The 11,793-nt window shown below is 40.1% G+C and overlaps 1 protein-coding gene across 7 annotated transcripts in view; it reads left to right on the forward strand.

Annotated features, from left to right (window-relative positions):
- Positions 1-11,423, forward strand: part of GLI3 (GLI family zinc finger 3) — a 242,973-nt gene extending 231,550 nt beyond the window's left edge. For all 7 annotated transcript variants that reach the window (XM_043540549.1, XM_043540552.1, XM_043540551.1 and 4 more), the window contains 3 exons: positions 832-1,122; positions 6,973-7,300; positions 7,893-11,423. In XM_043540549.1, the coding sequence (XP_043396484.1) occupies positions 832-1,122; positions 6,973-7,300; positions 7,893-10,183 (2,910 nt within the window). In that variant the 3' untranslated portion in view covers positions 10,184-11,423. The remainder of the gene's footprint in view (positions 1-831; positions 1,123-6,972; positions 7,301-7,892) is intronic.
- The last annotated feature ends 370 nt before the right edge of the window (positions 11,424-11,793 follow it).

The raw sequence follows: 11,793 nt of genomic DNA on the forward strand, positions 1-11,793 counted from the left end.
GCTTTGCTCCGTTTTTGAAGCTCTAGGTTTCACATTCAACAGTGAATCACTAAATTTAGTTATCATCATTGATAGAACATCACTTTCTTGCATTGGTGACCATGCAACAACAAAAGCGAGCAAACAAATAAACCCCAAATCTTACCAGAAATGTATTTCACAATGAAGTGCACTGATGCTATAGAACCAGACTCTCAGCTGGATTTAAAGATTGACTTCACTGGATTTAAAGAAGAGCTGATAAATTTATGACCTCGAATAATAGTTATAGTTATGCTGGATCAGAATGATGGTGGTCATCAAATCCCATGCTTAGGCATTTAAACTGATGGCCTGTAGGGGGTGATGTATGAATTCCCCCCTCAGTAACTGGTCCAGTGCATCATAGAAGGATTTTGCTTTTCTCTGAATTTCAAGCATTAGGTACTGGACCACCCAGAGGCAGGATGCAGAATTAGATAAACCAGTGATCTGATCCAATACGGTAAATCCCATGGAGTCGATCTTCAGCTGGAGCTGAAGCTACATTGTTGTAGCTTTGTTGACTTCAATGGAGCTATGGCAATTTACTCCAGCTGAGGATCTGCCGAGGTTCTTCCTTTGTTACATATGTAGCATAATGTGCATTGTGCTCCCTTCAAAACCAAGGAAGAGGAATAGATTTTATTAGGTGTGGTCAATGCTGAGACAGTTTCACAATGTCATCACTTTGTTAATGCATTCACTGTGGAAGGGTATAATTGTTACACTTACTGCGCTCAAAGGAACTCTTAGGAATCCTACAAGGAAACCAAATCTAACCTCAGCCTTTCTTCCCACCTGATCTGGCAGAAACCATATGTTTGCAAGATACCAGGCTGCACAAAGCGCTACACAGACCCCAGTTCTCTCCGGAAACACGTGAAGACTGTGCATGGCCCCGAGGCACATGTTACCAAGAAGCAGCGTGGAGATATTCATCCCAGGCCTCCACCACCAAGAGACCCAGGCAGTCATTCTCAATCCAGATCACCAGGCCAGCAGACTCAGGGTGCAACTGGCGAGCAAAAGGACCTCAGCAACACTACCTCAAAGCGGGAAGAATGCCTCCAAGTGAAAGCTGTCAAGTCAGAAAAACCAATGGTATGCAACATACTGTGCTTCTTTGTTTCTTCCTCTCTATTATCATTACTTGTTAATAAACTCCAGTGCACTACTTGTTTTTTTACAAAATCACATATTTTAAGTGGTTTTAAAAACAGTAACAAACAGCACTTTAAAGTCGCCTGATTTTCAGAAAATGCTAAGCACTGAAAATCTGACTCCTTTAAGGTCTCTCAAAGCACCCTAAAACTGAGGCACCTAAAATCACTAGTCACTCTTGAAGATGTAGGCCATAGTCTTTAATTATGTGATTGCATATTCTATCTGAAAGCATGAAACATTTTTTCTCTACAATCTTAGGTACACATTTATCTAAGATATTTGATTATGAATCCACAAGTAATACCAAATATATGCGTGCAAGGGGGCAGAGCCAAAGTTGTGTGTTCAAACTGAACTTTCACATTTCCTCGGTGTTTAATTGTGAATTCTTCATTTTGCTTTCATATAGGTTTGTGCGATTAATTTCCTGTAGTATTTTAATCCTTTAATAAAAACGTCCCCAACTCTATAAGAAGTAGGCACTGTTTCGCGAGACCAGTTGACACCTACCAACTAATAAACCAGAACACTTGGGCTCAGCATCTCAAAGCTATCAATGGGAATTAGGCATTTAAATACCTTTGAGGATCTGGTCCTTGTAGGCCAGTGTTTGTTAGCATTGCAGGCTAAGTATAGTACACTTTTCCATGCTTCTGTGTATACATACACCCTTAGAATTAAGAAGTCCTTAAGGCACCATGAGCATCTCCTGCCCAGCCATCCAAATTATGCCAATTTATGCTAGCAGAGGATCTGGCCCAAAGTCTACATTTAACCAGTTACACATGATGCAGGTAAATAATTACTATGTAAACAGTGACCATGATTTTCAGTAATGCTGAGCACTCAAAAATCTACAGAAGTCAGTGGGAGCTTTGCAGATTCCTCACCCTTGAAAATCAGGATAGTATGTGTAAAAGACTAGCCAGTACTACAGAAATACAACATGTGTTTATAGTTTAGGGGCCATTGCTGCTTCTTTTGAAGTCAACAGGAAGTTTGTGATTAACTTCAATGGCAGCAGGATCGTTTTCTTAAGAACCTGTTCTGCAGGCTCTTAGTTCCAAGCATACAGCTTACTGGCGGTCTCTGGGATGGTGAGTAGTCCTAAGCACTACTCTCTATCCCAGGGGTTTGCAGGAGCACTGCCTTAATTCATGTTTGTTCAGTGCTTTGTAGGTTTAAAGTGACCTATGATGAATGCTAAGCATCATCTTCATGATGAATATATTTGTAAGTCTGTATGTGTGGAGAAAAACGTGAACAGATTTAGATATAAAATCATGATTCCTGATGTATAGTATTGGTGTCTTATTAACTGATACTCTACAGAATTCACTATAAAAGCCAATTGCCTATAGATGCAATATTATGGGCATACTTAAAATGTCTCAATAGTTAAGGTTCCACCAGGATTTTCCTTTAATGGGACCTTTGGAATATTATATGATTTTTAACTTTCCTTCCCTTTACATGTTAACTAATGATGGGGAATTATTTTCTTGGCTTATGGGAGGAGAGATGAATCAATAATAAATGCCATCATTTATTTCCCAGACCTTCATTGTGATCTGCGCAGACTGACTGTTGCACAGAAAAATCAAGGGGCTCCACATGGATACAGCAGTTTGCTTGTGTAGATTACAGTGCAAGATCATGGTCTTACTGATCGGACTTGTCTACATGAACAATGAGACTGTGGCAAGCCGGGGTGTGAATCGTCCCCTCACTAGTCTGATGTGGACTAGCTGTCCATGAGCACTCTTCTGGGTGCACATTGACAGTTCATTAATGTGCTTTGGGATAGCCCCATTTCAAAGAGGATTGGGTCAAAGTGCTCTCACAGATTGCTAGTGCATAGCAGAGGGATGCACGTGGGCAGCATGTGGGCAGTTACACTGCAGCAGGCTAGTGTGGGGTAGATTCACGCCCACAGCTTCCCATGGTCTAATTGTTTGTGTAGACAAGCTCTGTGGCTCTAGTTTTCAAACCAGACCTTCTTATCGGAAGAACAACATGGCCCCATAGTTATCTGCCCCCACTATTTTGTGTCCATGGTTTATTCCTGCTTTCCCCTCGCAATTCATTATCTATTTTTGAAAAGCACAGTTTAAGAGCTAGGTATTTATTATTCATTATTATTATTATTGTTGTTCACTGCAATCACAGGATTGGATCAGCCAAAATGGAGGTGTGGTTTGATAGATGTAAGCCCTCCAAGTTCAGGAGCTATTAAATATTGATACACATTTTTCAAACAAAAAAATGGTTTCATCGAAAATTGCCTTTTTTCCAAACTGAAAGTTTTCACAGATTTTTTTTTTATTTTCAATTTTTGAACTAAATAGAAAAACAAGAAATTTTGCTTTTTTTCTGGTTTTTAGTTTATTGCTTATCTGTTTTCCCTGCCCCCTTCCAAAGGCAAAATAGAAAAAATAAAAAGTGGGAGAAAATGGGAAAACAAGATCAAAAGAGTGAGGAACAAAACAGAAAAAAAATGGAAAATAAAAATTGCAATAAAAATGAGTGTGAAAAAATTCAAATAAAGGAAGAGGTGTTGGGGCGGGGGACGAGGGTTTGAGTTTTTTAAACAAGTGGAACAAAAATAATTTTGTAATTTTGAGTAAATGTTTTAGTGTTTTCATTTTTTACTAGATCTATTAAATAATGAAATATTTTCTCTAAGTAACTATGTCTAGTGCAACCTTCTCTCAAGGGGGATAGAACTAGATAAAGAAGTTAACTCATTCTCTGCCGTATCTGGATTCACAATATCTTCACGCCCATCCATTGGGGAATAAAAAGCTACTCACATAATCCTAACTCTGCTTAGTAGCTTCAATACCTACCAGGGTAGGAGTTACTCCATGACTAAGCTTACCACTTCAAACCCTAATTAGGTAGTAGTTTTCAGTTAATAATAATCCAAGGGTCCAGTGTAACTCCCAATGTAGTCAAAAGGCAGTCGTCTGTTGACATTAGTAGTTATTACATTAGGCTCTGCGGGCCCAAGCCATTCCTGCCACTTTTACTTAGGTGAGAAGTCCATTGCTGTTAATGAAACTAGTTGAGTAAGAGGCACTAACATGAGTAAAGCTTTGCAGGATTGGGCCTTAAAACAAGTTAGTTTTTTATGAATGGTATTGAATATTTCCCACTGTAAATCAGCTCTACAAATAGGTGATTAAAATGTAATTTAGCTGGCCTTCTTTTCTTGGTTTTCATTGCTATATGAGTTAAGACATGTCCCTTGTTTTTCTACTAATCCAATGTTTCTTCTGTCTAATGCGCTTAAATGTCTTGTTCTAACTTCCTAAGGACAGTGGGTAATAAGGTGAGGGGATTTAAACTTCTCTGGCTTTTTTCATTGCAACATTTTTTCTTTTTTTAGTCTTTTGCTTCTTGTCAAATCATTCTTTTATTTAATAAGAAGCATTCCATCAGACACATTCCCAAAGATGTGTAATGTACATTTTCCAAAACACTTGGCATGTGAAATAGCTAGATCACATCGGTGAAATAGTTTCAGGTGTATTTGATTGTATATTATCATATTTATGTATATACATATCTATAGAGATACATTCCCATGATCATTTTCTCTACTTCTACCAGTTTGTGTGGCTACAAGAACAGGCTTCCGACCATTAGCATTCTTTATTAATTATTATTATTATTATTTATTAACTCTTGTACAATGGGTACAAGCTCACTGGTCCCAGATAACATTTATTCTTTAGTGCCCTCACCAGATCTGCAGTGATGGAGATTTGGAAGTGCACCACATTCCGAGTGGACTTATAAAATACAATCATTATCATTGACATTAGAAATAATTCAAATTATTATTACACTCAAGTATTCATCACAGTCACACTAAGCTGCCACTCTGGCACAGGCCTATCTCTTTATTCACTTTCTTGTTAGAATTCAAAGACATCACTGATAACTATAAAAGTTCTAGTGAGCCGTCCTAGACAAGAGTTTGCACAAAGATCACGCGGTGACTGAAAATGCAAAAGCCTAAAAGTAAAATAATAAAATAGATACGTGTTTATGAGACTGTTCTTGGAAGCAAAATGATTTTGCATGTCATACAGATCTGTGGTTGTAATAGCTAACTGGTGCATCCTATAATGAAGTATTACTCCTAAAGAATCCCTCTCTCTCTCTCTCTCTCTTGCTCTCTCCCTCTCTTCTCCCCCCCCCCAATAATTTTCTCATTCTTGTAGGGAAGATGCTCTTGAGTACTTCAAAGACCCTGTATTTTATAGCCACAAGAATACCACTACAATAAAATAAACATTTCGGAACATTTGTCTTACCTGTTTGTTTAAAAGAGAAAATGGAGTTGTGGCAGGTCAATGCCCCTTGTAGAATATCACCTTGGGCTGTGATCGTGCCACAAGTCTGGGATATCGCCAAAAAAGTGAAAGTTTTGATTCAGTAGATAACTATCTTCCCAGTGAGGATACATCTATACTGGATCTGAAGGTGTATTTTCCAGCCCAGTTTGATGTACCTGTGCGACCTCTCATCAAGTTAGCATGCTAAAAATAGCGGTGTGGTAGCTGCAACAGGCTAGCTGCCCCAAGTGCAATTCTGCGTGAAACATGTGTACACACTTGAGGCGGTTAGCCTGTCCCGGTACACTCACCACTGCAACAGTGCTTCTATTTTTAGCATGCTGCCTCAATCAGAGCTAGCACAGGTGTATCTACTGGAGCTGGAAATTACACATCCAGCTCCAGTGCAGACATAGTACTGAAAAGGTGTTACATTTGAGTGTGGCTGGAGTCTTCCATATGATCTTTTGTTCTTGTCATTAATGCAAAGAGAACTTGTAATGAGCAAATATGTTGTTTTATTCTATCGTCATGTCCATCTAACACCGTTAAAACCAGAGTCTGCCCTCAGCTGAAGCATGCCGAGCTCTGTCTGCTTTCAGAGTCCTGCACTGCAGTGTGACAGAGGACTTGACTTTAGAACAACAGCATCCATTTTACACATATGGGACATAAAGCTGAGGTCCTTACTACCTGTGGCCAGTCAGAAATCGTGGTCCCAAGGGTGCTGAGATAAAGCTGATATTACGTTATATTTTTACATTGAAATTTGTTCATTTCTCATTATTATATGCCAAAGTTTAAACCCTCAGAATGCTTGTAGCAGTGCTTCTGTACTTCTGGAATATTATCAAACACTTCAAATTCTTTGCCTGTATACTTTTTTTAAAAAGCCCAATGTTGTTGGGTTGTTGTGGTTTTTTGCAAACCTAGTACTATAAATTAGCCCGGTGTCTTGGTCAAATTCCAGTTTGGGTAATTACTTTCAAATTATCTAAATGTGGTCTTGGTCCATGACTGGGGGGTCCTAGGCACCACAATAATACAAGTAATAGTAATAATAAAATTTATCCTGCAATTGGATACAGGACATATCTGAAACCTGTAAAGTGATTTAATTGATCTGGGATCTTTTCAGATGAATAGCGTAATACAGATGTAATGGATTCTCTGTTAGTAAAATGCTGAGACGAATTTTAACACTGGGGGCGGGGAGGGTGTTCTCAATAGTTTTCAGTGTGGTTAAAAGTCAAGTAGTTGTGTACCAGAAAGCCTTTAATCAAAGATCATTGTCATCTGTTTAAACTTAGCTTTTAGGTTCATTTGTTTTTCTTTGACTCAATATGAAATAATGTCTGTTTACGAGGTACATTTGAAATCAATTCATTAGCATTCTTTGCCTAATCCTAATGATCATTCATTTCTTATTTCACTCCAACAGACATCTCAGCCAAGCCCTGGTGGTCAGTCTACATGCAGCAGCGAACAGTCCCCCATCAGCAACTATTCCCACCATGGGATCGAGCTTAATCTGACCAGTGGAGGTAGTGTAGGAGACCTCAGTGTCATTGATGAAACCCCAATCATGGACTCTACCATTTCCACCGCAACCACAGCACTTGGCTTACAGGCCAGGAGGAACATGACAGGGACCAAATGGATGGAGCAAGTCAAATTAGAAAGGTTGAAACAAGTTAATGGAGTGCTTCCAAGACTGAATCCCATTCCACCTTCAAAAGCCCCAACCTTGCCACCTCTCATAGGAAATGGTGAGATATGTATAACTGGATTAATCGTACTTTCATTCTTTAAATGCGTCCTCTTAGGGCTTGATGTTTCAGGACTTACACGGACTGTACAACTCATGAAATTCAGTGGGAGTTCTACTTACCTAGGAGCTGTAAGACACCCCTACATTTTTCAATACAGTATATATATATTTTCCATTTAAATTAGAAATTGTACTATACTCGTAGAAGTTGGTAATCCCACATTTTATATTCCTGGAAGTGAGTATTGCCAGTTCAATTAGTTACTAAAATCTAAAAAGCTTTTTTTAAGAGTATGGGAAACCCGTTTCCCTAGTCTGTGTCAATCAGAATAGCTCCATTTTAGTCAATGGAACTACATCAATGGGTGACAACTGAGAATGTATTGGGGCTCACATTGAAATGATGTTCTTGAATCTGTGAGCCCCTATACAAGAGTGCTATTTAGCCCTATTTGTGATTAGAAAACGGTCTTGACTTCCTAAAATCGTATCGGTATTTCCTTGAAATGCCTGTTACTTGTCTCAGACTCTAAGTGTTTTCTACAGTTGGTCCTGATTAATATTCATTTACCTGTGAATTTTACCACCAGGTATCCAGTCAAGCAGCAGCTGCAGTTTAGGAGGATCCATGACTATTCTACCCAACAGAAATGAAATTTCAAGCATGGACATCACAGTGTTAAATATGCTGAACAGGAGGGACAGCAGCACCAGCACAATCAGTTCCGCCTACTTGAGTAGCCGTAGGTCCTCTGGAATTTCACCTTGCTTTTCCAGTCGGAGATCCAGTGATGCTTCCCAAGCTGAGGGAAGGCCTCAGAACATGAGTGTCGCCGACTCCTATGACCCCATCTCGACTGATGCCTCCAGGCGATCCAGTGAAGTGAGTCAGTGTGATGGCCTGCCAAGCCTACTCAGCCTCACCCCAGCCCAGCAATACAGGCTGAAAGCTAAATATGCAGCAGCTACTGGTGGACCCCCACCAACTCCACTGCCTAACATGGAGAGGATGAGCCTCAAAACAAGGATGGCGTTGTTGGGTGATTGCAGGGAGTCTGGAGTATCTCCTCTGCCTCCAGTAAATGCTCCTCGTAGATGTAGTGATGGCGGGGCAAATAGTTATAACAGGAGGCATTTTCTGCCTCATGATGTGCTGGGAAATGGGACAAGGAGAGCCAGCGATCCAGTAAGAATGGTCTCTGACAACCTTTCTCTGCCTAGAGTCCAGCGATTCAACAGTCTTAATAGCTTTAACCCTCCTGTTTTGCCTCCATCTATGGAAAAGCGAAACTTTATTCTTCAGAACTATACCCGCTCTGATGGCGGCCTGTTCCGTAACGTCTACTCCCCATGTCCTCCGAGTATCAGTGAAAATGTCACCATGGAGGCCGCTACAATGGAAGCGGATGGTAGTCTGAATGATGAGGATCTCCTGCCAGACGATGTGGTTCAGTATTTGAATTCCCAGAACCAGGGCATGTATGACCACTTGCCAAACGATGTCCTGGACAATAACAAAGTGCATCATGGGTCAGCGATAGGGAACAACAACTTTCACCAGGTCCCTTCACCAAACAGTCAACAGACCAGCTCTGAAGCAAACAAAAGCGATCTGCCAATCCAGTGGAATGAAGTAAGCTCAGGAAGTTCCGACTTGTCTCCTTCAAAAATGAAATGTGGTCCACGCTCGGCAGGCCAGCAAACTCGAGCTTTCGGACTATATAACAATATGATGGTCCAGCAGCAGAACCTGGAGAGAAATGGTATGGCCCTACAAAATGGCTATCAACATCTTGTGGAAAACAACAGCTCTTACAGTTTACATCAGAACATGATTATCAGCAACACCACCACCAGTAACCCTTTCAACATGCAGGCAAATAAGGCACAGCCATATGGTGAAAGCAGCACCAGACAACCAATGATTTCTGGGGCAATGGACAGTTCCTGTGGCATAGTGATTCAAGGGCAGAAGTTGAGAAACAACAGCATGCTAATAAACAAGAGTCAACAAAACTTTGGCCATCCCATGGTGCCAGGTGAGCAGTCTGTCAGTATAGCTAATGGGATGCAGAATAGAAATACGATAGAACAGGAATACCCACAAAATCAGCCAATAGGGGAAGGCATTCATTATCAGGGAGTCAATCAAGTCAATCAAATGATGTTAGGGCAGGTTAGTCCTACCTCACAAATCAGCCTTTGTCAAGGGCCACAGAGTTGTCCACCAATGTCTCACAACATTGGAAACCAGCAATCAGGTTTGGTGGTGACAAAGAGTTACCAGCCATGTGCCAACTATGGAGGCAACAGACGGCAAAACATGCTGAGAAACAACCTGGCACAACAGCAAGGATTTATAAGCGATGCAAACCAGACATACAGGGTAAATGGCATTAAGATGGAGATGCAAGGTCAATCACAACAGTTCTGCTCTAATATGCAGAATTACTCTGGTCAGTTATATGACCAACCCATGGGCTTTACTCAGCAAGCCATGAAAACAGGTTCTTTCTCTATTTTGGAAGCTAACTGCCTGCTGCAGGGGACTGGTACTGCAAACTCGTCTGAGCTTCTTTCCCCAGGGGCTAACCAAGTGACAAGCACAGTTGACAGCATTGACAGCAACAGCCTAGAAGGTGTGCAGATTGATTTCGATGCTATCATAGATGATGGGGACCATGCCAGCTTAATTTCAGGAGCCCTGAGTCCGAGTATCATTCAGAATCTCTCACACAATTCTTCACGCCTCACCACTCCCCGAGCGTCTCTTACATTCCCAGCTATGCCTGTGAGCACAACAAACATGGCTATTGGGGACATGAGTTCTTTGTTGACCTCACTTGCAGAAGAAAGCAAGTTTCTTGCTGTTATGCAATAGACATGGGGAAAAAAAACCTTACGAGATAATAGATAAAAAGTGACTCATTTTTTAGTTGTGTATGTATTTTAGCAATCTCATCTCACCTAAATGGGATGTGTTTCAAGTATATTCCTTTTATGGAATAAGGACTCCAAAAACCCTAAAGTGTTCTAGGGAGAAACTGTCTTCCATTTCAGTTTTGAATCAGTATTGTTAGACCCACTCCTCTCTCTCTTTTTTTAAATGTCTGTATACTTTTTTCTTTTTTTATTGTAAACCAATGTAAACGTGTGAAGTGCATGTTTTGTTTTGTTTTTTAAAGGAAGATCTAATGAAATGACTTTGCAATTTTCTTTTACTCAAAGGAAACACAGTCTTGTATGATTGTTGCCAATGTTTTTATTTATGTAGGCACAAAACAACCAGGCATGATATACAGAGTAGATACAGTGAGTAAAGAGAGCATCTGTGAATGCGTTGCTGTAAGGTGGACAACCGGTCTATGAACAAATCTGCTCATACTGTTCCCTGATCAAGTACCCATAACTGTGTGGCAAAAGATATCTGGGGCTTTAGCAAATAAGAAATGCAAAATCAACAAACTATTTTGTCCCGAATAAGTATGTGTGTATGTACACAAGCCCACATACACAGACCTTGCACTGCAACTGGTGAGCCGAAACTGTACCATTTCTATGACAACCCCCTTTTGGAGGGTTTAAAAAATCCCTTTGGGAACACAATTCACATATTTAGCAGAATTTGGTCTACACTTTTTTCCAGACATTATTCGACAAGAGGAGAAGAAAAATAAATGGATGTCTGGTGATTTGGGTATTTTTTATACTCTTCATCAAATACAGCATTAATTTTTGTAATTGCAATAATTACACCTAGTTCTGCACTGTTGAAACTAGGGGAAGTTTTGCCATTTGCTTTAGTGAGTGCAGAAACAGGCTCTAAGGTCCAGATGCTCAAAGGTATTTGGGTGCCTAATTCCCATTGATTTTAATGAGAGTTAGGTGCCTAAATACCAATGAGACTCTGGGCCTAAGTCCATAAGGTAGCCCAGTGTCATTTTAATTCAGGTGGAGGTTTTAAAAATCAGCTACTCACTGTCCCCAGAACAATTGCTTTTTCACAGAGATATTTAGTAAAAATCTTCACTATTCACTTGCGGCAGAGTACATATTTTTATTAAACATGTAAACTCCTATTGACATACTGCACACTAATAACTTGAAAAGAACCATGAATCTACGGAAAAAAAAAAAAGATCTTTACAGTCGCATTGACCCAATGGGCCCAGTTGGTTCTTGGCGATCACAAGGGTGTTTAATATGTCCCCAAAACGCTTTTTTTTTTTTTTTTTTTTCACTTTTAACATTTTAAAATCTAAACTTCCAATTTAAAAAATAGGCAAGAAAAGTGTCAGTAAAGAAATTATATCCTGGTAAGAAGAGTCTTAGCTAAAGCTAAAAACGCAAGAGAAGTCCTTGGCACCGGCTTCCCTCTCATTTTGATTCGATTCACTGGCCCAAGTTCTGCTTTGTCACACCAGCACAAATCTAAACTAACACCATTGATTTCAGTGGAGTTATGTGAGGTTTACACTGCTGTAACTGAGT

This window comes from Chelonia mydas, chromosome 2 (genome assembly GCF_015237465.2).
Source record: "Chelonia mydas isolate rCheMyd1 chromosome 2, rCheMyd1.pri.v2, whole genome shotgun sequence".
NCBI classification, from domain to species: domain Eukaryota; kingdom Metazoa; phylum Chordata; order Testudines; family Cheloniidae; genus Chelonia; species Chelonia mydas.